Here is a 27,379-nt window from a genome sequence, read left to right on the forward strand (position 1 = left end):
ATTATCATCGTGGGTCAACGGTATCATAATTATCATTGTGGGTCACTGGTCTCATCATTATCATTGTGGGTCACCGGTGTCATCATTATCCTCGTCGGTCACCTGTTTTATCATTATCATCGTGGGTCACATGTGTTGTCATTATCATCGTGGGTCACCATTATCAATTCTGTGTATTGCAGAAGTCAAGATGGAAAGAGATTTAGTAGGACCGTGGTGCTTTATCCAGGTGTGTTAACATATCCGTCTATCCACTTATCCACCTATCCCCTACCCGTCCACACATCCATCCATCTATCCATCCAGCTACCCATCAATCCAATCACCCATCCACCCATCTATTCATCCGTCCATCCATCCATTGATCCACCCATACATCTGTCCATCTAACCGCCCACACACCCACCCTTCTATCCACCCATTCATCTACCCATCTAGATATTCATCTATTTATCAACGTAGCTATTCATCCATCCACCTACTCATCGACTCATTCACCCGTTGACATAAACTGTATCTATTTACCAATTCAGTCCGGACACCGGATCCATTCACCCATTCTCATATTCACCTTTTAACGCATTCACTTATGCATCCACTTACCCATCCACCAATTTACCTATTCATCCTTTTACCCATCCACCCATTCATATATTCATCCCCTTATCCATCCACCGATTCATCCACTTACACATCCACCCATTCACCTATTCATCCACTTACACATCCACCATTCACCTATTCATCCACTGACCCATCCACCCATTCACCTATTCATCCACTTACACAGCCACCCATTCACCTATTCATCCCCTTATCCACCCACCGATTCATCCATTTACCCATCCACCCATTCATCTATTCATCCATTTACCCATCCACCCATTCATATATTCATCCCCTTATCCATCCACCGATTCATCCACTTACCCATCCACCCATTCACCTATTCATCCATTTACCCATCCACCCATTCATATATTCATCCCCTTATCCATCCACCGATTCATCCATTTACCCATCCACCCATTCATATATTCATCCCCTTATCCATCCACCGATTCATCCACTTACCCATCCACCCATTCACCTATTCATCCATTTACCCATCCACCCATTCATATATTCATCCCCTTATCCATCCACCGATTCATCCATTTACCCATCCACCCATTCATCCATTGACCTATTCACCAATCCATAAACTCTCTATTCCACCATGCCCACAGATGACCACACCCCCATTTCCACCCAGCCAATCATAGACTACATAGCCACCAACACTAGCATAAAATTCGAGGTCAATGACAACTTTAAGAAATACGGCCTAAAATTCTTTGCCGCGACCTTCACATTGAGCAACAATGGCAATGTCACCGTCCCCTCGGGAAACTGGGCCATCTATTTAACCAGTGTCAGGGTCAGTCCAATCTAGAAAATTCTTCTTCTTCTTCTTCTTCTTCTTCTTCTTCTTCTTCTTCTTCTTCTTTTACTTCTTCTTCTTCTTCTTTTCTTCTTCCTTCTTCTTCTTCTTCTTCTTCTTCTTCTTCTTCTTCTTCTTCTTCTTATTCTTCTTCTTCTTCTTCTTCTTCTTCCTCTCCTTCATCATTATCCCCCCCCCCCCCAACTCTTCATCCAACCCAAGTAAAAAAAAAATAAAAGCAGGAAAATTTAGGAAATAAGACTTAATAATCCCAAGGAAGCTAACTCCTTATTCATTTCGAATCTTTGGTTCCAGGTTATTGAAAGCGAGTTCCTCTCCCAGGGACGTCGATACGTCGATCCTGCCACGCAGATTTACTTTGAACACGTAAAGGGCTATCTCTTCAAGTTTGGACCAACCGCCATGTTTAAAGGACTGCCAGGGTTCTCGTCAATTGCCATCCACGTCAAGTAAGTTGTCATGGTGATATTTGGCTCTTTACCCGGCGCCAATCACGTAAAATCGTATCGCTTTACATTATTAAAAAAAAAGAAAGAAAAAACAAACGAGCAAACATAAAAATTGTGCATTTATATACCGCAATATCCACTGAACGTTGTCAAAGCGCTTTAGAAGTGGTTCCTAGTCAACAGCAATACTTAACATGTAGGACGAGGCATGACGCCTGTTAGGAGATATTGCAATTTTTCCCGACAACGCTGTTTACGGTTATGTACTCATTATACACCTGAGTAGGGTTAGACAATGTGAGTAAAGAACTTTTTCCAAGGACTCAACTAGATTACTTCACTTTGAAAAGAGGGCTTTATACGACCGAGGATAAATGGATGAATGGATGGATGGATGGGTGGATGGATGGGTTGCTGGATGGATGAATGGATGAGTTGTTGGATGGATGGATGGATGGGTTGCTGGATGGGTGGATGGATGGGTTGCTGGATGGGTACATGGATGGGTTGTTGGATGGATGGATGGATGGGTTGATGGATGGATGAATGGATGGCTGGATGGATGAATAGATGGATGGATGAGTTGATGGATGGGTGGATGAGTGGATAGATGGATTCATGGGTTGATGGATGGGTGGATGGATGTATGGATTGATGGATGGATGGATGGATGGATGGATGGATGGATGGGTTGATGGGTGGATGGATAAATGGATGGATGGATGGGTAGATGGATAGATGGATGAGTTGATGGATAGGTGGATGGATGTGTGTGTGGGTGACTGAGTGGATAATAATGCTGAAAACTTATATAGCGCTATAACTCCGAGACACCAGACTCTAAGCGCTTTGGATGGATGTGTGTATGGGTGAATGGGTGGATGGATGTGTGTATGGGTGACTGGGTGGATGGATGTGTGTATGAGTGAATGGGTGGATGGATGTCTCTATGGAGGACTGGGTGGATGGATGTGTGTATGTGTGACTGGGTGGATTGATGTGTGTATGGGTGACTGGGTGGATGGATGTGTGTATGGGTTGCTGGGTGGATGGATGTGTGTATGGGTGACTGGGTGGATGGATGTGTGTATGGGTTGCTGGGTGTATGGAATGTGTATGAGTGAATGGGTGGATGGATATGTCTATGGAGGACTGGGTGGATGGATGTGTGTATGTGTGACTGGGTGGATTGATGTGTGTATGGGTGACTGGGTGGATGGATGTGTGTATGGGTTGCTGGGTGGATGGATGTGTGTATGGGTTGCTGGGTGTATGGAATGTGTATGAGTGAATGGGTGGATGGATATGTCTATGGATGACTGGGTGGATGGATGTGTGTATGGGTGGATGGATGTGGTGGCTGGGTGTATGGAATGTGTATGAGTGAATGGGTGGATGGATGTATGTATGGGTGACTGGGTGGATGGGAGAGTGAAGTGCTATTTGGTTTATTTTCACAATGCCTCTAGGATTCATTTTGTCTTCTGATCTTTCCCCACTCTTGTAACTCTCCCCACATACCCGCCTTTCTATCCCAAATAAACACACATTCTCTCTCTCTCTCTCTCTCTCTCTCTCTCTCTCCATCTATCTCTCTCTCTCTCACACACACACACACACAAACACACACACACACACACTTACACAAACACCTCCCCCAAAATTCTTCCCCTAAACCCCATCTCTCCAATTCCCTCTCTACCCACACTTCTCCTACACAATCTCCTCACACCTCCTCTAAACAATCTTCCCACATACAAACATATCTTTCCCCCCACATTCCCCACATGTCTCCCTCACTCCCCCCTCACCTTCCTACACTCCTACCCACACACCTCCTTCCAAACCCCAACACATCTCCTCCACACAACTATCCACACACCTCCCCCACACACCTCCTCCACACACCTCCCCCATACACCTCCCCACACACCTCCGCCACACATCTACCCACACACCTCCCATACACACCTCCTCCACACACCTACCCTCACCTCCCCCACACACCTACCCACACACCTCCCCACACACCTCCTCTACACAACTCCCCCACACATCTTCTCCACACACCTTTCCACACACCTCCTCCACACACCTACCCACACATCCCCCCTCACACCTCCTCCACACACCTACCCTCACCTCCCCCACACACCTACCCACACACCACCCCCCACATGTACCTCAGGATCGATTATTGGTCTGTGTCACGGTACGAGCAAATGCCAAAATGGTATGTGTCTGCCCCAGGAATGCAGGCTAAAGATATCGACAACACCAAGGACGAATCCCTTTCGTTTGTCGGTGATTTCACCACGCCTGAGCAATGGAAAAGGGCAGCCGACGATCAGTATAATCCGTGGACTCCAGGTATGGCTTCATCACCACCACCACCATCATCATCATTATCACCACCACCACCATCATCATCATTATCACCACCACCATCATCATCATCATCATCATCATTATCACCACCACCACCATCATCATCATTATCACCACCACCACCATCATCATCATTATCACCACCACCACCATCATCATCATCATCATCATCATCATCATCATCATCATCACCACCACCATCATCATCATTATCACCACCACCACCACCATCATCATCATCATCATCATCATCACCACCACCATCATCATCATTATCACCACCACCACCATCATCATCATCATCATCATCATCATCATCATCATCATCATCATCATCACCACCACCATCATCATCATTATCACCACCACCACCATCATCATCATCATCATCATCATCATCATCATCATCATCATCACTCAATCATCATCATCATCATCATCACCCACCACCACCATCATCATCATCATCATCATCATCCCTCATCATCATCATCATCATCATCATCATCATCATCACCATCATCACATCATCATCATCATCATCATCATCATCTCTCATCATCATCATCATCATCACATCATCATCATCATCACACATATCATCATCATCATCATCATCATCATCATCATCATCACATTTACAAGAAGAAGAAGAGAAGAAGAAGAAGAAGAAGAAGAAGAAGAAGAAGAAGAAGAAGAAGAAGAAGAAGAAGAAGAAGAAGAAGAAGAAGAAGAAGAAGAAGAAAATACGAACAGGCAAACCGTTGAAGAATTAACTCCCAAACTTCACACCCTCTCTATCCCTCAATGTCCACCATTTTTACAACCGACTTCCGCCTTTTTTCCATCTGCCCCCTCCCCACACCCCCATCTCATAGCTGCCCGCTATGACAGGAACAAACCCTTGACCTCCCAACCGAAACAGCCCCTCCCATCGAGCCCAATCCTGCCGACCCCGATGTCCTACACACAGACATCCGGAAGTGTTTCTTTGACCTCCAAAAAGTGGACCATTTATTATGGTGACAAAAGCCTGAAAACAGCCGCCAACTATTTAAATGGTGAGTGAATATACGTGACACGCCATCACAAGACGGTATTATAATATTTGGGTGGTTTCCATTTTAGAAGGAAACCAAATGAAAAATTGCCTTCATGGACAATAAAGATATTATTACTATTATTATTATTATTATTATTATTATTATTATTATTATTATTATTATTATTATTATTATTATTATTATTATTATTATTATTATTATTATTATTATAATTATTATTATTATTATTATTATTATTATTATTATTATTATTATTATTATTATTATTATTATTATTATTATTTGTATTCTGTGCGGCTATATGGTCTAATGGTATGACACTCGCCTTGGGATCGGTAGTTCTATGGTTAGAGCTGTCCTGAGCGGCGCATTGTTAAGTCCTTGAAAAAGGTTCTTTACCCACTTTCTCCCACCGTGCTTAGGTGTAAAATGTGTAAATTTTGACGGAAAACTCGTCCTTCAAATTATATCAATCGATTTAAATGACACTCATCTTGATAAAAACTCTCAAACCAAAGACCTCGTGAGGTCATCCTTGAAGTCCCAAGTTTGAGAGGTTTATCTTCAAGATATTCTGGCCAAACACAATCTCAAATGAGGACCTGAGAGTGAGAGCTGAAGTGGAGTCTCTGGAGAGTCTCATTAAAAAGAGAAGATGGCAATGGTGGGGGCATGTCTGTCGCAGACCTGATGAAATACTGATAGGAAAGGCTCTACGATGGACACCCCAAGGAAAGAGGAAGCGAGGCCGCCCCAAGGAGACTTGGAGACGTACCGTAGAGAGAGACCTAAAACAGAGCTCTGTGCCTCGAGATGGCCCCAAGAATAGCTGCTGACAGGACCAGGTAGAGGTCACTTGCATCGCCTCAAGTGCCAGCAGGCCCGGAGAGGATTGAGGTTTTGGAGGAGGGTTTGAGAGATTTGCCAAGGTGAGTCATTTAAATCGATTAATATTTGAATGACGATCACTTCCCAAGACAGCCCTGTACTGGACAGCAGATGGGAAGAGAAAGCCGGGGGAGACCCAAAGAAACCTGGCGAAGGATCATGGAAAAAGAAATAAAGGAAGCAGGCCTGTCCTGGAATACAGCCACCGCAATAGCAGCCGTCTGCAAACAAATTGGGGATGTTTGGTGTAGGTGAATGCCCTGCGTGCCTCAGGCCCGAAGAGGATTAAGTAAGTAACTAAGTTAGTAAGTAAAGAAGTAAGTAATTAATTAAGTAATATCTAAATGACGAGTTATTTGGCCAAATGGTTGAATTAATTCGTGATTTTCTAGGCTAGAAAAAAAAAAGAATCGAAATGTGATGCTTCAGACGGATGGGAAAGGTGTCATGGAAAGAAAAAAAAACATCAAACAGAATGGTATTGGATGGAGTAAATATTATAAAGAAAGTACTCATGGAGACTGTAAAGCACAGAAAGTTGGCGTACTATGGCTACATACGACGCTACAACAGTCTCCAGAAGTCAATACTTGAAGGAAAGATTAATGGGAAAAGAGGGAGGGAGGGAGACAATGAAAGAGCTGGTTGGGAAATATAAAAAGAAATGACTGGGAGAATGATGAAGGACTGCTCAGGGATGGCGCTAGACAGAGAATTGTGGAAGTTCAAGGCATCCAACCTCTATGAGAAGGAACCCTGATAAGGTAAAGGTAAGGTTATTCTAAAGTACAGCTGCTATTAGATGGTCAAAAGATATTCGTTGAATTTCTACTTGTATACGTCGGATATCCTATGCATCACCTCGTTTTATTTGTTTACAGAGACCCTCAAGGCATTGCTGGACAATTTGGATTTAGCCATTTCCAGCTCAATGCCAAAGTCATTGGCCGCCAATTCTATAAGCCTAAAACTGGGAGAGGTCAAGCCGACCAATAACGTCAACACAAGCAACGAAATTTACAGTGTCGAGGTCGATGCTAGCAATGACGTCATCAATATCAAGTCTCCATCCGCTGCTGGCGTGTTTGCTGGAGGTATGTCTTTGTGGTCTTGTGTGTGTGTGTGTGTGCGCGCGTGTGTGTGTGTGTGCGTGTGTTGAGTTCATGAAGGAGAAGACAAGGCGATGTGAACAAGACAGATATTATAAACAAAGATATATCTGCCCTCAAATGAAAAACAATACCATTCTCAGTTCTCCGGGGTCAGTGTGGCTCAGCGGTACGGTCTTTGCTTTGTGCCGGGAAAGTACTGAGTTCGATCACCCGCCGCTGCGATGTGTGGCCTTGAGCAAGTCACCTCGCCCTAGCTCAATTTATGGCGCTGCACTGCCGCTGACGCCTGGGTTAATCCTAGTCTTCCCTTGGAATAGGCCCTAAAAGGTTCGAAACGTCTCTTATTGGGCATGTTCTCATGACGCCCCAAATTGAATGTTTGGAATTCACTGCCATTAGATGTAATAAGTAAAGTATTTTCGTCTGAAATGACATACAAAAAGTGCCTTTAACACACCTTATGAATTCTTCCTTGTGTTAATAATGATATGAATAGAACAATGTGTATAGAAATAGTCCATAATATACGATTCTTTCATTGCTTTGTATTTATTAATCGAGTAATTTTTATCGTGTCGAATAACACAACGAGCTTGCGAGTATGTGTTATTGCACGATAAAAATATAACGAGTTGAATAAATTCAAAGAAATGAAAGAATACTTTTATTCTTCCCCACCAAGTGATATTATTAGATATTTCTTGACCAAATTGTACGGTAGTTGTACTTCGATTCACCAATTTTTGTATTTTTTTCCCATCTGCTTGAATGACAATTTGACCCAAAACTAAAAACGTTGGATTTGTATTCATGCGCATCAAAATATTATTTATAGTCGCCAATCAGCTGTCTTTTACACCTATTCGTTTCACACCAATATAATGAGGGAAAATATTCGGCAATCGTTGAATAAATTGTTTATTCAACGCGTTCAAAACACAATTCAACGATTATGTATTTGCTAAGAAATGATAGGGTTTTCCAACGGGAGGGGTGGAATAATATCCGATATAATTTGTGTAATTGTTATGTGTAGCATGTACGATTTTCCCTCTTGTCAATTTGCGCCTAGAGCTGCGGCAATGCGGGATTGGCGCTATATTATTATTATTATTATTATTATTATTATTATTATTATTATTATTATTATTATTATTATTATTATTATTATCAATTATATTAATGTCATCTTCATCATCATCATCATCATCATCATCATCATCATCATCATCATCAACAACAACATCATTATCAACCTGATCATTGTTATATCAATAAAATACTTTTCGGCAGTGGTCTCCCTTGTTCAGTTGTCGCTCCAGCCAGGTAAGCAAGGGGAGATAAAGGGATGTAACGTCAGAGACTGGCCTCGATTTGGATACAGGGGCATGTATGCTGACGTAAGCAGAAACTTCATGGTGAGAAATAAGTTCTTGTGATAGTACTCTTCTTCTTTTTCTTCTTCTTCTTCTTCTTCTTCTTCTTCTTCTTCTTCTTCTTCTTCTTCTTCTTCTTCTTCTTCTTCTTCATCATCATCATCATCATCATCATCATCATCATCATCATCATCATCATCATCATTCTCAGCTACCAGGTACCAATGGTAAAGTCGTAACTATTTAAGTGTGGTCGGTGGCTGCATCTTTGATACATACCTAGATGGGGGCAGCGTGGCCCAGTGGTACGACCTTTGCTTCGTACCCGCTTCGTTGTGCGGCCTTGAGCAAGTTACTTCGCCCTAGCTCACTTTGCGGTGCTGCACTGCGGCTGACGCCTGGGTTATTATAGTCTTCCCTTGGAATAGACCCTAAAGAAATTTTTTCCCTTTGGGATGAATAAAGGGAATGTTTGAAAGTCTAATTGGGTTATAATGATCTAGATGGGTTATAATGATCTAGATGGGTTATTATGATCTAGATGGGTTATAATGATATAGATGGGTAATAATGATGTTGATGGTTCATAACGATATGATGGGTTATAATGATATAGAAAGGGTTATAATGATATAAATAGGTTGTAATGATATAGATGGGTTATAATAATCTAGATGGGTTATAATGATATAGATAGGTTATAATGATATAGGTGGGTTATAATGATCTAGATGGGTTATAATGATCTAGATGGGTTATAATGATATAGATGGGTTATAATGATGGGTAATAATGATGTTGATGGTTCATAACGATATGATGGGTTATAATGATATAGAAAGGGTTATAATGATATAAATAGGTTGTAATGATATAGATGGGTTATAATAATCTAGATGGGTTATAATGATATAGATAGGTTATAATGATATAGGTGGGTTATAATGATCTAGATGGGTTATAATGATCTAGATGGGTTATAATGATATAGATGGGTTATAATGATTAAGATGGGTTGTAATGATATAGGTGGGTTATAATGATATATATATAGGTTATAATGATCTATATGGGTTATAATGATATAAATGGGTTATGATGATATAAAGGGTTTATAATGATATCGGTGGGTTATAGTGATATAAATGGGTTATGATTATATGATTGGGGTAAATGATCTATATGGTTTACAGTGATCAAGAATGGATTATAATGATACAAATGGGTTAAAATGATACAGATGGGTTATCATGATAAAGATGGTTTATAATATATAGATGGTTTATAATGATATAGATGATTTATAATGATATAGATGGGTTATAATGATATAGATGGGTAATAATGATGTTGATGGTTCATAACGATATGATGGGTTATAATGATATAGAAAGGGTTATAATGATATAGGTGGGTTATAAGGATATAGATGGGTTATAATAATCTAGATGGGTTATAATGATATAGATGGGTTATAATGATATAGATGGGTTATAATGATCTAGATGGGTTATAATGATTTAGATGGGTTATAATGATATAGATAAGTTATAATGATATAGGTGGGTTATAATGATATATATAGGTCATAATGATCTATATGGGTTATAATGATATAAATGGGTTATAATGATATAGAGGGTTTATAATGATATCGGTGGGTTATAGTGATATAAATGGGTTATGATTATATGATTGGGGTAAATGATCTATATGGTTTACAGTGATCAAGAATGGATTATAATGATACAAATGGGTTAAAATGATACAGATGGGTTATCATGATAAAGATGGTTTATAATATATAGATGGTTTATAATGATATAGATGATTTATAATGATATAGATGGGTTATAATGATATAGATGGGTTATAATGATATAGATGGGTTATAATGATCTATATGGGTTACAATCATATAAATTGGAGGGATAATTGAAGAGCCTAGTGATAAAATTGCTTAAGGTGGAGGTTAACATTGGGATTAAGCTGTATGGAGTATATAACAAAAATAGAATTGTAAAATAGAGATTGAGGACTTTGATGGAATCGTGAGAAATAATTGGTGAGTAAACTGAGGTGATTATGCTTTAAGTTTGTCACTGGTTAGATAAAAATCATGAAAATGTGACTAAAGTACTTATAGCATTTGATAGCATTTCTCATATCGCAGAAAATGTAATAAAAATAATATTTTCTATTATTTTAATTCAAAAATCTTTTTTTTTTCTACTGTCTATAAAAAATAATAAACGAACATCAATAATATAACAGCCTAAAAACATCAACAATAAAAAACCGATTACGGAACGTTTCGGGCTCAAAACCCTTCTTTAGCCTACAAAAATACATGAATGAAAACATAAATAAATTATTTACCACGATATTGGAGTCAGTCTACATCAATGATATCAAAATCTTGCGATGTAAACAACAGGAAGCGTTTGCTCTGTTACTAAAGACTGCCTTTTTAGAGGATAATTGCGCCATATAAAAAGTCAAGCTAATTTATTCATTTATATTCCTCCCAGTCCAAGGAGACCGTCATGCGCCTATTGGATGCCATGGCTTTGTACAAACTCAACAAATTCCATATACATCTCTGTGACGACGAGGGGTGGAGACTTCAGATACCAGGACTTCCTGAATTGACTGAGGTAATTACTACAAGTCCGGTTTGTTATATTTTTGCTTTCATTTCAGAGTAAAAGTGACATTTTAGTTTTTAACCCTTTTCTTACCAACTAGGGCAAAATCGTCAAATTCGTTACGATACAGACAACTCATCTTTGTTCTTCCAAAGATATGTCATGACTGTTCATCGACGCGTACATATATGCAGGTCTGACATCCGAACCCACATATGGGCCTAGTTTAACATTGTTGTGATGGACACTATTTTGCGTCATATTTTTGAGTTTTCTATTACAACAATAAGCCCATAATGAATTGGGTTATCAGAACTGCAAATAAATGCACGTCGCTTTTAATACTTTATACTCTGTTGTGCAGATTATTGTTCTGAACACTAAATTATTTACCTCTAACACGTGCCTATTGCTTTTGAGGTTGGGTAAATAAAATCTATTTTTTGTACTTTGGGAGGGTGTGACGTTCTCGTGCCAGTCATGACCACGGCTGGTTTGTTCGTTTTTAATGTTTTTACGGCGATTGAAACATAAATCAGCGCCAGTAAAAAAGGAACAAAATGGGATAATCAAATTCTAGAATTACAATTAAAGCACTCAAGAAAAAGTAAGACAGAGGGGAACTGGCAACAAATAGAGATCAGATGTAGATTCCAAGAGCATATCATCATTGTACTTAGTTTGAGATCACCTATAAGTCTCATCCGGACACAAACACAAAATCCAACAAAGAGAAATACATTTCATTATACATTTAAATAAAAATATAATAATACAAAACAGAGAGATGATTTACAAGAAAAAAAAATATCATCTTCCAAAACAATAACGATGCATTTGACTGTTTCCCTCCCATCCAAGGACTCCGGCCAGAGTCATGACAAAACCAAGTAATCTCACCCCAAGACAAAGACAGAAAGCAAATTGGAAAACAGCTATAAGGGGATAGAAGATACGATAAGTACCTTCGTGCCCACTGTGGAGATCGGGAACCCCGCCCAGGAATGGGAGATAAATCAGGAAATTAACTACACGTCTGTCGTCACTAGGCACTGTTCGGCTATGTGGTCTAGTGGTATGACACTCGTTTCGGATCGGAAGGTCCTGTGTTCGAGCCTAGAGCCCTTGGATAAGGCTCTTTACTCACATTCTCTCACCATACTCGGGCGTTGTCTCTGTCCGAAAATATTGTAATATCGCCTAACAGACGTTATGTCCTGTCCTACATGTTTAGTGTTGCTTTTGGTCATGGACCCCTTGTAAAGCGCTTTGAGCACGTTTAGTGGATACTGCGCTTTCTAAAAAAAGCTCAAGTGTTTTGACTTCATGTCAATTGTTGCGAGTCCAAAGAACTACAAAGCTGCTTGAAGCTGTGGACTGTACGAAGTCAAAAACAAACATCAATAATATAGTATAACAGCTTCCAAAGAAAAAAAAAAAGAAGAAAGAATAAAAAATACCAAACGCGAAACGTTTTGCGCTCAAAACCCTTCTTCAGCCAACGACAAAAAAAAATCGCAATAAAAATATTAAATGCATTATTGTCTGGTTTTGAAAGTAATGTGTTTATGTTTTAATTATTTTGTTTGTCTTTGTTGACAGATGAAGGGTTTTGAACCCGAAACGGTATTTTGGTATTTTGTTCTGTTTTGAACTGTTATATTCATTTTTAGATTATTACTTTTGACATTTTTACAGAAAACTTTCACACACAATCACTATACGGGGCATTAAACTAATGACATTTTTACAGAAAACTTTCACACACAATCACTATACGGGGCATTAAACTAATGACATTTTTACAGAAAACTTTCACACACAATCACTATACGGGGCATTAAACTAATGACATTTTTACAGAAAACTTTCACACACAATCACTAGACGGGGCATTAAACTAATGACATTTTTACAGAAAACTTTCACACACAATCACTAGACGGGGCATTAAACTAATGACATTTTTACAGAAAACTTTCACACACAATCACTAGACGGGGCATTAAACTAATGACATTTTTACAGAAAACTTTCACACAATCACTATACGGGGCATTAAACTATGACTTTACAGAAAACTTCACACACAATCACTAACGGGCATTAAACTAATGACATTTTTACAGAAAACTTTCACACACAATCACTAGGGGATTAAACTAATGACATTTTTACAGAAACTTCACACAATCACTAACGGGGCATTAAACTAATGACATTTTTACAGAAAACTTTCACACACAATCACTATACGGGGCATTAAACTAATGACATTTTTACAGAAAACTTTCACACACAATCACTATACGGGGCATTAAACTAATGACATTTTTACAGAAAACTTTCACACACAATCACTATACGGGGCATTAAACTAATGACATTTTTACAGAAAACTTTCACACACAATCACTATACGGGCATTAAACTAATGACATTTTTACAGAAAACTTTCACACACAATCACTATACGGGCATTAAACTAATGACATTTTTACAGAAAACTTTCACACACAATCACTATACGGGGCATTAAACTAATGACATTTTTACAGAAAACTTTCACACACAATCACTATACGGGGCATTAAACTAATGACATTTTTACAGAAAACTTTCACACACAATCACTAGACGGGGCATTAAACTAATGACATTTTTACAGAAAACTTTCAACACAATCACTAGACGGGGCATTAAACTAATGACATTTTTACAGAAAACTTTCACACACAATCACTATACGGGGCATTAAACTAATGACATTTTTACAGAAAACTTTCACACACAATCACTATACGGGGCATTAAACTAATGACATTTTTACAGAAAACTTTCACACACAATCACTATACGGGGCATTAAACTAATGACATTTTTACAGAAAACTTTCACACACAATCACTAACGGGGCATTAAACTAATGACATTTTTACAGAAAACTTTCACACACAATCACTATACGGGGCATTAAACTAATGACATTTTTACAGAAAACTTTCACACACAATCACTATACGGGGCATTAAACTAATGACATTTTTACAGAAAACTTTCACACACAATCACTAGACGGGGCATTAAACTAATGACATTTTTACAGAAAACTTTCACACACAATCACTATACGGGGCATTAAACTAATGACATTTTTACAGAAAACTTTCACACACAATCACTATACGGGGCATTAAACTAATGACATTTTTACAGAAAACTTTCACACACAATCACTATACGGGGCATTAAACTAATGACATTTTTACAGAAAACTTTCACACACAATCACTATACGGGGCATTAAACTAATGACATTTTTACAGAAAACTTTCACACACAATCACTATACGGGGCATTAAACTAATGACATTTTTACAGAAAACTTTCACACACAATCACTATACGGGGCATTAAACTAATGACATTTTTACAGAAAACTTTCACACACAATCACTAACGGGGCATTAAACTAATGACATTTTTACAGAAAACTTTCACACACAATCACTAGACGGGGCATTAAACTAATGACATTTTTACAGAAAACTTTCACACACAATCACTAGACGGGGCATTAAACTAATGACATTTTTACAGAAAACTTTACACACAATCACTAGACGGGGCATTAAACTAATGACATTTTTACAGAAAACTTTCACACACAATCACTAGGGGGCATTAAACTAATGACATTTTTACAGAAAACTTTCACACACAATCACTAACGGGGCATTAAACTAATGACATTTTTACAGAAAACTTTCACACACAATCACTAACGGGGCATTAAACTAATGACATTTTTACAGAAAACTTTCACACACAATCACTAGACGGGGCATTAAACTAATGACATTTTTACAGAAAACTTTCACACACAATCACTAGACGGGGCATTAAACTAATGACATTTTTACAGAAAACTTTCACACACAATCACTATACGGGGCATTAACTAATGACATTTTTACAGAAAACTTTCACACACATCATATACGGGCATTAAACTATGACATTTTACAGAAACTTACACACAATCACTATACGGGGCATTAAACTAATGACATTTTTACAGAAAACTTTCACACACAAATCACTAGACGGGGCATTAAACTAATGACATTTTTACAGAAAACTTTCACACACAATCACTATACGGGGCATTAAACTAATGACATTTTTACAGAAAACTTTCACACACAATCACTATACGGGGCATTAAACTAATGACATTTTTACAGAAAACTTTCACACACAATCACTATACGGGGCATTAAACTAATGACATTTTTACAGAAAACTTTCACACACAATCACTATACGGGGCATTAAACTAATGACATTTTTACAGAAAACTTTCACACAAATCACTATACGGGGCATTAAACTAATGACATTTTTACAGAAAACTTTCACACACAATCACTAGACGGGGCATTAAACTAATGACATTTTTACAGAAAACTTTCACACACAATCACTAGACGGGGCATTAAACTAATGACATTTTTACAGAAAACTTTCACACACAATCACTAGACGGGGCATTAAACTAATGACATTTTTACAGAAAACTTTCACACACAATCACTAGACGGGGCATTAAACTAATGACATTTTTACAGAAAACTTTCACACACAATCACTAGACGGGGCATTAAACTAATGACATTTTTACAGAAAACTTTCACACACAATCACTATACGGGGCATTAAACTAATGACATTTTTACAGAAAACTTTCACACACAATCACTAGACGGGCATTAAACTAATGACATTTTTACAGAAAACTTTCACACACAATCACTAGACGGGGCATTAAACTAATGACATTTTTACAGAAAACTTTCACACACAATCACTAGACGGGGCATTAAACTAATGACATTTTTACAGAAAACTTTCACACACAATCACTAGACGGGGCATTAAACTAATGACATTTTTACAGAAAACTTTCACACACAATCACTAGACGGGGCATTAAACTAATTCTTATTTTCAGGTTGGCGGCAAAAGATGTCATGATTTGTCCGAGAGGGAATGTATTATGTCTACTCTTGGGTCGGGTGCGACCAGTGACAACAGCGGAAGTGGGTTTTATACAGTAGAAGAGTACAAGGACATTCTGAGACACGCCGCGAGTCGCCAGATTGAAGTCATTCCTGAATTCGATATGCCAGGTCATAGTCACGCTGCGGTCAAGGCTATGAGGGCAAGGAGACTGAACTTGTTGGATATCGGTGGGTGGGGCTTGCTGGAGTTTTTTTTTTCTCTATTATTTTCCTTTTTTCCCCCTCTTTTTTTGTTTTTGCTTGACAATGTTTTTGTCTTTTAGTACAATGGATAAACTTTTTTTTTTTGGGGACATTGATAAAGTTTATATTCCTTGAGGACAATGGATAACGTTTTTTGTTTGTTTTTAGGATAATGGATAAAAAAAAAACAACACACACACACACACACACAAACACAAAACAAAACAAAAAAAAACAAACAAAAAACAACCTTTATCCATTGTCCTAAAAACAAAATAACTTTATCCATTATTCTTGTCTTTTTAGGACAATGGATAAAGTTTATATATTTTAGGACGGTGGATAAAGTTTTGTTTTCTTTCTTTTTTTTTTTTTAGGACAAAAGATACGTTGGGTTGTTTTTTTTAGGACAATGGGTAAAGTTTTTTTGTTTGTTTTTTAGGACAATGGGTGAAGTTTTTAAAGTTTTTTTGTTTTTTTAGGACAGCTGATAAAGTTTGTTGTTTTTTAGGACAATGGATAAAGTTTGTTTTTTTAGGAGAATGAATGAAGTTTTTAAATGATTTTTAGGACAATGAATGAATTTTTTTTTTTAGGACAATGGATGAAGTCCCAGGTTTGAGAGTTTTTGCCAGGATGAGGGTCATTTAAATCGATCGATATTCGAAGGACGAGTGTTGTTCTGGCCAAATTTTAAAATATGGGTTTTTCCAGAGTACGGCTGCTCTCTTTCCATTTTACTTGTTTATTATTGTATAATTCTTACACAGGGGAACCCAAGGACAAAGCCGAGGAATTCCTGCTTGATGACCTTGAAGACCCGTCCCAGTACTTTTCCGTTCAGCTGTATAACGATAATGCTATCAATCCTTGTATGAACAGTAGCTACGATTTCATAACTCGGGTTTTGATAGAGGTGTTTTCTATGCACAGCGCAATCCAACCCTTGAAGGTGTATCATTTTGGCGGGGATGAAGTTCCTCACAGTGAGTTTGGATTGTATCCTTGTCTGTTTTAACTTTAAAATCTGAGCTTTTGTATAGAGCAATATCCACTAACATGCTCTAAGCACTTTGCAAAGGGTTCTCTATCTAACATCAACAATTAATTAATATGTAGGACGAGACATGACGCAAGTTAGGCGATTTACAATTTTGTTCGGATAGAGACGACACGGTTAATGGCCAGGTACTCATTTTTTATACCCAAGTACGGTGAGAGAATGTGAGTTAAGAAGAACTCAATTGAACGCCGATCCGGAGGCGAGTTGTGCGTAGTTGCACACATATGTGATGGCTTATGATCGTATAGTAGCTTTTTGATAGATGGTAATGATATCCCTTTGCATTGTGTTGTAGATGTTAATAATTGAATGTACAACATAAAGACATTCAAATCAAAGTCCAAATTCCAAGTTCATTTCTTACTGCTTTATTTGTTGTGATAAATCCGAAATCCAAATCAAATTGTATTTCAAGCAGTTAAATTCTCCGTAAAATCAATCCAAATGATGTTATTTTGCCTATGTAACCATTTTCAATATACTTGGAATATTTCTAAGTTCGTAAAATAAAGATTCTTAGTAGGATGTTCGCACCTGCATCTTACACTAGGAAAGTGCAGCTCATAGTGAAGTAGAATAGAATAATAGAATGCCGTTTTGATGAGAAACACCCTATTTTATCCCCTATTGTAATTGTTCCCAAATTCCTTCAAACCACACCTCCTACTAATTGTGACAGTTCAATGTCAGTATTAAATCACCCCCTAAAAGTAAAAGTACAACAAGCGAATCATGCAAAATCGAAACGTTAAATCCCTACAAATTAATGCTAAACCTCGTCTTTTATGATATAACATTATTTTTGAGTTCACGGTGCATGTATATCAGTGAAATTTGGTCAATATTTCATGAGTTTAGGAGACTGGTCATTATATTGAGTACTAGAAAATTGCTTTCTTTGATCGGTGTTAATTGGTATTTGGGAATAAAAGCATCACATTATTGTTGGTACATGTATTTGTTATTTGAGCGTATTGGGCGTAAAAACTGAAGTTTACCAAAATAATATTATAAAAGGTGGAGTTTAGCATTAATATTTAGGGATTTAACGTTTCGAGTTGAGTATGATTCGCTTTTACTTTTAGGGGATCAGTTTTACACTGACATGGGGCGGTCAAAATTAGTAGGAGGAGTGGTTTGAAGGAATTGTGGGAACAGTTTACAATAGGGTATAAAATAGAGTGTTTCTGATCAAACCGGGATTCTATTCTACTTTTTTCTTTCATTATGCTGCAAGTTCAAACTTTCTACTAAGAATCTTTGTTTTACGGACATAGAAATATTCCACGTATATTGAAAATGGTCACATAGACAAATTGACTTAACATTTGGATTGATTTTACGGATTTGAAATTTATGAAACTGATTGATTTGCTATTTGCTTTTGATTTCAAATTTATGACAACAAATAAAGCAGTAAGAAATGAAACTTGGAATCTGGACTTCGATTTGAATGTCTTGATGTTGTACATTCAATAATCATCATTGGCCCTTGAACTCTATAGTCATTATGAACATCTACAACACATTGCAAAGGAATTATATCATTACCATCTATCAAAAAGCCACTACACGATCATAAGCCTTTACATGTTTGTGCAACTACGCTACAGTCATACCACAAGACCACAGAGCATCGAACCCAGGGCCTTCATATCCAAAGGCAAGTGTTACACCACAAGACCACATAGCCTCGAACTCGGAACCTTCCTATCCGAAGGCGAGTGTCATACCACACGACCACCTAGCCTCATAATAATGTCTATATGTGACCATGAAGATCTAGTACCTGTTATAAGTATTTATTATTATTATATTATAACTGATTGATGGTGACAGAGATATATATAGATAGATAGATAGATAGATAGATAGATAGATAGATAGATAGATAGATAGATAGATAGATAGATAGATAGATAGACAGATAGAGAGAGAGAGAAAGAGAGAGAGAGAGAGAGAGAGAGAGAGAGAGAGAGAGAGAGAGAGAGAGAGAGAGAGAGAGAGATGGTAACTAAAATCTGATGAAAAAATAAAAGATAGAAAGAGACATGATGAATAAAGACTGATTGCAGAAAGGATAGAGAGATGATAATGATGATTAGATAAGTCTAATAAGGATGGGATTTGTGATTTGATAGAGACGTAATGGATGACGTCTGGTGGCAGATTTCCAATTAAAAAATCTTTTGTTCTTCTTTCCAGGTACCTGGCTGAATTCACCGGCTTGTCAGACCCTACTTGGGTCAAGGGTCAATCTTAAGGAAGAGTTCACCAGACGTGTGTCGGCCCTGACCTCCAACTCCAATCTTACGCTTGCTGCGTGGGAGGATGGTCTGATGCATGACGGGAAGCCTTGGGAACGGAGTCAACTGGGGAACAAGGACGTGATTGGTTATGCCTGGAACAATGTATGGGAGTGGGGAGAAGGGCGAAGGGCCTATCTGTTGGCTAATGCTGGATACAAGGTGGGTATACCTTTATCTTCCCCTCCTGGGGTCGAGCCTCGCTCGGCGCATAGTTGAGTCCTTGCAAAAGGCTCTTTACTCACATTCTCTCACCATACTCAGGTGTAAAATGAGTACCTGGCCGTTAACAGCGATGTCTCTGTCAGAAAAAAAAGTTATATCGATAACAAGCGTCATGTCTCGTTCTACTTGTTACGTGTTGCTGTTGGTCAGGGATCGGAAGGTCCTGCGTCAGGCCTTGGAAACGGAGTCAACTGGGGAACAAGGACGTGATTGGTTATGCCTGGAACAAGGTATGGGAGTGGGTGGAAGGCCGGAGGGCCTATCTGTTGCCTAATGCTGAATACAAGATGGGTATACCTTTATCTTCCCATCCTGGGTTCAAGCTTAGCTCGGCGCATAGTTGAGTCCTTGGAAAAGATTCTTTATTCACATTCTCTCACCGCTCATGTGTAAAATGAGTACCTGGCCATTAACACCGTTGTCTCTGTCAGAGAAAAATTGTTATATCGCCTAACAGGCGTCATGTTTCGTTCTATTGTTACGTGTTGCTGTTGGTGAAGGACCCTTTGTAAAGCGCTTTGAGCACGTTTGGTGGATATTGCGCTATACAAGAGTTCAATTTAAAAAAAAAAGATATTATAGGGATTTAACTTTTCCGTTCGTTGATTAAAACGAGACTTCAAAATCCTAATTTTAGATTGACCTTTTTTATTACCCACAAGTACTCAATGAAGTGACGTGTGCAGAAATCCGTTTCCTGAGTTCGTCTCGTGTGGAACTCTATCGAGACTCAGGGACGGAAACAAATAAGGTTCAACAGTTGTGACGTCACTTCACTATTAATGACGCATAGTAACTTAGTAACTGGTTCTAAACTATCAGAACAATAGGAAATACTTCTCCGACGAGCATAAAAGTGTATCGAGAGGAGAAAAACATTATAAATCTGATCATGTTTTGACTTTTATACATTCTGATCACATGACATGTGAAAAAGTTCTAGCCAGCATGAATAATAAAAAGTACAGAGTTTCTTTGTTTAGAACCAACTGCTCGTTGCTGAACAGACGTGACATCAGACTATTGAATCCTATTCTGCCCACGTCACGTACACATACAATGCACGTGGGTAAACTAAAATTCACTTTTTAAGCCAATGGTTGGAGTCAGCGAACTCAATCGTCAAATCAGTAAAATCGTTTTAAGATCATCGGTAACACATTGACTCCTATCCACCCACCCTCTCAAACCCCAAACCCCCAACCTCCCATTTCTCCATTAATTCCTCACAGGTTGTTCTCTCACCCGTGACTCACCTATACTTTGACCATCCTAATGAACCAAGTCCAGAAGAGAGAGGGTTTTATTGGGGGACAAGATACACGGACGTATTTAAGGTATGCCTGGCTGGTAGAATTACAGTGGAAAAAATGCCTGGTAGGTTACAGTGGAAATAAATGCCTGGTATAATTACAGTGGAAAAACTACCTGGTATAATTACAGTGGAAAAAATGCCTGGTAGAATTATAGTGGAAAACAAATACCAGGAATAATTACAGTGGGGAAAATGCCTGATAGAAATACAGTTGGAAAACTGCCTGGTAGAATTATAGTGGAAAAAATGCCTGGTATAATTATAGTGGAAAAAATGCCTGGTAGAATTACAGTGGAAAACTACTGGCAGAATTATAATGGAGCGCTTTGAGCACGTTGATATTGCTCTATACAAAAGTTCACGTATTTTTAACGATGCCCCCCCCCCCCCCCCACACCCTGAAAATAAGTCAAATTTCTTCATTTCAAGCCATTATAATTGTTTGGAAAACATACCAAACGTCACCCCCACCCCGAATGGAATTTGAGTTTATGTTATTTTTAAAATTTTCAATCATTAGTGATCATATTGGTCTTAAAATTTTGTTAATACCTCCACTAGTTTTTAAGATATGATTAGTTAAAGGTATCATGGTATGAAACCGTTATTTTGAGAAAATCCTCTTTAAAGTTTACAAAAAGAAATTTTAATGTAATCAAGATAGAAATAGCAGAATCATTAACATGAAATCCTTTTAGAAGATGCATTTATACCCACAGAAAAGTAGAGAGCGGTAGGGTCTGCCGGAAGCCTGGGATCGTGAAAATACAAACGGAAGAGTGAAAATGGAGACAATACAATGGACGTTTCGGGTACAAACCCTTCGTCGGCACAACAATAAACAAATTAACATGGAAACGAAATAAAATAAAATGTACTATATCTTGTATCGTCTGTACTCAATGGTGGTTGGAGTATGAATGAAACGTTAGCGTGGCGTGGGTGGTGGGTAGGGAGTTCCAGGGGTGTGATCGTGATTCATACGCACAATAGCGTAGGGGAGATAACGCAACAACAACAACAACAAAAATTATACCAAGCATGCCAAACGTTTTATGCTAAATCATGAGTCAAAATAGATGGGGCGGGGGGAATTCATTTTTAGTCAAATTTTACGCAGATTTGGAAGCATTATCTCTTCTATTTACCCATGCGAAAAATATTTTAAATTATAAGGACACAACATACAAAAGATTGCTTTTATTTTGGCAAATGAAAGGTCAATGGTCAAACTATCGTTTCTTTAAAAACAATTCTCATTTTGGCCACAGAAAGCCTTTTTTTCCTTTATAACCCTTTAGCTCAAAACTAGATTCAGCGACATTTGTAATGTCTTCCTATGTCAGTACACACTTTTCTATTTCTTCTCTCAATTTCTGGATTGCAGGCGTTTTCCTTCATGCCGGACGATTACTATATGAATGTCGGAGTGACTAGGTTAGGTAACCCCATCACACTGAAGGAGGTCTGTGCCCAACATAACGGGAAGGGTTGTCCGCCTCTGGAAAAACCAGAAAACATCATTGGTAAGAGGCTAGCGTATGCCACTGGCTAATTCTTATGAAAATAGAATCCAAAGATAGAATGCGAATGATCAAACGTCGGATTATAACCATGCTACTATTAGCGGCGTTCCCCAGGGAGTGCACTGGAGCCAGTGCTTTTCATTCTATATATGAAGGATCTTCTGCATATTGTTGATTCTACATAAAGATAAACTATTTTAAAATGACTCAAAAAATTATGGCTCGATTAATGAATATCACATTATTCAAAATTTGTCCCAATTATATCTTGGTTCGTACCAAGATCTTCATACAACAGTCGATATGGTTTTTTAGTAATGTATTTGTGTTTTCATTGGTTATTTTTTGTTGTTGGCTGAAGATAGTTTTCGATCCCGAAAAGTTTCGTGAGCGGTATTTTCTTCTTTGTTCATTTTTTTTATTTGGGGGAGGGGGGGGGGAATGTTATATTCATGTTTGTTTATTACTTTTTACAATCAAACAAATTTTTAATAACGTATATCTTTAACTCCCTCCTTGTCAGCTATTTTCCCCCAAAAGTCGGCCATTTACAGCATTCCCCTCCAAAAATCGGCCATTTTCAGCATTTTCCCCCCAAAAGTCGGCGATTTTCAACATTTCCCCCCAAACTTTTGCCATTTTCAGCATTTTCCCCAAATGTTGGCCATTTTCAGCATTTTCCTCCAAATTTTGGCCATTTTCAGCATTTTCCCAAAAAACCCAACGATCTGGACATATCCCTATCTCTCCTCGTGGACAAAAAGGCCTTGAACTTGAACACATTACATCTTCTCCAGGATGTTCTGTCGGCTGCAGCAGTGCCGGCCTCCTCCCTCCAGGATGCAAATCCCATTTTGATTCTTTCCTTCTCAATCTCCTCCATTTTTCTCTTGATCTTCCTCTCTTTCTTCTTGTTGTCTGGTGTCTTTGTTGTTCGGCATTCTTAAGACATGTCCTATCCATTTCCATATTCTAAATAGTAGTAGTAGTCCTTCAAAGAGCTATCTGGCCCATGGAGTCGGAGTTTATCCCGGTTTTTATAGCGTGAAACGGACAATAGCAATTGCTTGCTTATGTTGGATAGGACGCTAGTCTATCGCAAAGTACTTTCCGCCAAATCTAACGGACTCAGCTACCCATCCACCGCTGTTGTACAGGGGGCTCCGAAAAAAATCTCGACTGCACGGGATCGATCTTGGTCCCTTTGGGTGTGAAGCGAGTGCTCTATCAACTGAGCTATCGGGACCCTCCATATTTTAAGGGTCATCATTTTACTGAAAGAAGAGACATTTACTCTGCGGCGATTTGGTCTTGTTATACAACTCTCGCTTTCTGACTGTAAGGTCCTGGGTTCGAACCTCGCATATTTGAGTGCACGGATTAGACTCTCTACTAACATTCTCTTACCGTACCCATGTGTAAATTGAGTACCTGGTCGTTTACCTCGTTGTCTCTGTTGAAAAAATTGTAATATCACCCAACAGGCATCAATCGTGTATCGTTCTTCATGTTACGTGTTGCTGTTTCTCAGGGTCCCTTTGTCAAGCGCTTTGAGCACATTTAGTAGATATTGCGCTATATTGGGGGAAAAAGCTGATATTCACCATCAATGTCACTTTAAAATGAATCCGTCGTGAGACAAAGGGTAATTTTTTTTCATTTTCCCTTCAGGCATTCAAGGTCAACTGTGGACCGAGACGGTCAGGCGCTCTGACCAGGCAGACGAAATGATTTTCCCGCGTCTTCTGGCCCTAGCGGAAAGGGCCTGGCATAAAGCATCATGGGAAGGTAAACCGAAAGACGAGAGGAAGGCAGGGTTTGAGGCAGACCAATTTCGATTCGCCCAGGCTGTCGGATCGATCCATCTCCCTTTGTTGGAACGACTGGGTCTTGGGTATAGGGTACCACCTCCTGGAGCAAGGTGAGTATGGATGACGGTGATGATGATAATGATGATGATGATGAGGAGGAGGTTTATGGTTTTTTAAAATGTTTTAAGGGTTTTACGGCGACTGCAACACATTTAGGTGATATAAGCGCCAGTAAAAAGGAAGAAAATTTGACAGTGAAAGGATTCTGTTTTTAAGTGTTTTACGCCACTTGCAACACATTCATTAAGGTCATAAGGGTGATATAAGCGCCAATAAAAAGGAAGAAAATGGGATGAAAGGATTCTAGATGTACAATTAAAAGGACTTGAGGAAAAAGTAAGACAAAGGGGAATGGTTCAAATAGGGAACAGATGTAGATTCCAAGAGCACACAATCAGTGTATTTAGTTTGAGGTCACCTAAATGTCTCACCCAGACACCAGCACAAAGTCCCACTCAAATGTTTACATTATATATATTCAAAATAACAAATATAACAATACATAACAGAGAGATGTTTTACAAGGAAAAGAATATCATCTCCCAAAACTATAACTATACATTTGACTGTTTCCCTCCCAGCCAATGACTCCGGCCAAGGTCAGGCCAAAATTAAGTAATCTCATTCCAAGACAAAAACAGAAAGTAGAAAGCAATAATTGGAAAACAGATACAGAGGGATAGAAGAGACAGCAAGTACCTCCCGGCCCACTATGGGAGGCCATGAACCCCACCCAGGGGAGGAGGAGGAGGAGTAGGAGGAGGAGGATGGTGTTAATGAGATGACGAATGTTGTTGTTATCATTATTATTATTATCATCATTATTATTTCTATTATTTAGTTATTTCTTTACCATCTACAAATTTTGTGTTTAATTCCATGTTCTTTAACATCTCTCTCCTCAACAGGCAAGTTGGTGACCGAATCGAAACCAATACAGAATTCCCAGGGCTAAAGGTCGTGTTCAAAGTCTTAGGATCAAAATGGCTTCCCATGGAGGCCGAGACCACCTTCACCACCGGACAGGAAGTAACTTTAAAGACTTTGTCACGTGACGAAAAACGAAGCAGCAGAGAGGTCAAAGTTAAAATGGCATCCATTTCCAATTCGGACGCCAATCGTGCATCTGTCTATAGTACAATCCTATCTGTTTTCCTATTCTTGTGTTTCCATATGAAATCGTTTTAAATATATTTCTGTGATGTGTCTAGAGATTTAGTTTTCAGGATTAGGATGATTATGTTGATGATGATTCAGATGGTGACAATTATTATTATTATTATTATTATTATTATTATATATATTATTATTATTATTATTATTATTATTATTATTATTATATTATTATTATTATTATTATTATTATTATTATCATTATTATCGTTATATTAATTATTATACTTGTGAATTATTATGATGATTATTATTATTGTAACATTGTTGTCAAGGAAGAAAGATGGATGGAGAGCCACAGAAAAAGTAGGATCATTAATAGGAGATAAGGAAGATGTAGAATGAAGAAAAAGTTTATCGACGGCTGCACTAAATAAATTATTATACGGATTAGAAAAGATAAAATCAAATTATACACAACCCCTGTAAAAGCCGTGCTTTTATACAACTGCGGAACATGGGCACTGACTGGAGCCGAAGAGCAAAGATTAGACAGATTCCATAGAAAACAACTGAAAAGAGTCCTGAATACACGATACCCCACAAAAATAAGCAATAAAACACTGTATGAAAAATGTAATGAAAAACTCTTATCCATTCAAATCCTGGAGGCAAGATGGCGGCTTCTTGGGCATATACTCAGAAGAGATGAGAATATACCAGCTAATAAAGCCATGAATACGTTTTTCACCCTATCTGGACACAAGAAATATCAAGGTAGATCACCCACGTCAATTTATACTGTCCTCAATAGAAACCTAAAACGCCTTCAAAATATCAAAGGAAGACCTTATGAACTTAGCATCCACAGCAAAAGACCGTGAACAGTGGAAGGAAATTACACAGATGATTAGAGGCAGCCGAGGCGTCCCGATCGGAAGATTAGGAAGCGAAAGGCCTTAAGTCAAGTTAAGGCATTATTATTGTTGTTGTTGTTATTATTGTTATTATCATTATTCTTATAATCTTAATCGTCACAATCATCATCATCATCATCAACGTCATCTTCACCATCATAATCATCATCAGCATCATCAACATTATCATCATCACCACCATCAGAATCATATTTATCTATTTATAATATATGTTTATTATTATTATTATTATTATTATTATTATTATTATTATTTTTTTTTATTTTTTTTTTTATATTATTATTATTATTATTATTATTATTATTATTATTATTATTATTATTATATTCATTTTACCACAGCACCTTTTATAGTTTTACTTTTTTTAAAAATATAAATTTAGCACA

At 38.0% G+C, this 27,379-nt stretch overlaps 1 protein-coding gene across 1 annotated transcript in view; it reads left to right on the forward strand.

The window, feature by feature from the left end:
• LOC144956081 (uncharacterized) overlaps positions 1-27,379 on the forward strand; it is a 77,837-nt gene extending 50,458 nt beyond the window's left edge. The window contains exons 17-31 of the mRNA XM_078886414.1: positions 183-229; positions 1,230-1,420; positions 1,739-1,893; positions 4,082-4,263; positions 5,160-5,342; positions 7,115-7,327; positions 8,639-8,763; positions 11,253-11,378; positions 16,384-16,621; positions 17,407-17,622; positions 19,905-20,167; positions 21,463-21,567; positions 22,933-23,071; positions 24,743-24,992; positions 25,851-27,379. Coding sequence (XP_078742540.1) covers positions 183-229; positions 1,230-1,420; positions 1,739-1,893; positions 4,082-4,263; positions 5,160-5,342; positions 7,115-7,327; positions 8,639-8,763; positions 11,253-11,378; positions 16,384-16,621; positions 17,407-17,622; positions 19,905-20,167; positions 21,463-21,567; positions 22,933-23,071; positions 24,743-24,992; positions 25,851-26,130 — 2,713 coding nt within the window. The 3' untranslated portion in view covers positions 26,131-27,379. The remainder of the gene's footprint in view (positions 1-182; positions 230-1,229; positions 1,421-1,738; positions 1,894-4,081; positions 4,264-5,159; positions 5,343-7,114; positions 7,328-8,638; positions 8,764-11,252; positions 11,379-16,383; positions 16,622-17,406; positions 17,623-19,904; positions 20,168-21,462; positions 21,568-22,932; positions 23,072-24,742; positions 24,993-25,850) is intronic.

Source organism: Berghia stephanieae, chromosome 10 (genome assembly GCF_034508935.2).
Source record: "Berghia stephanieae isolate SIO BIC M18660-M18661 chromosome 10, UCSD_Bste_1.3, whole genome shotgun sequence".
NCBI classification, from domain to species: Eukaryota; Metazoa; Mollusca; class Gastropoda; order Nudibranchia; family Aeolidiidae; genus Berghia; species Berghia stephanieae.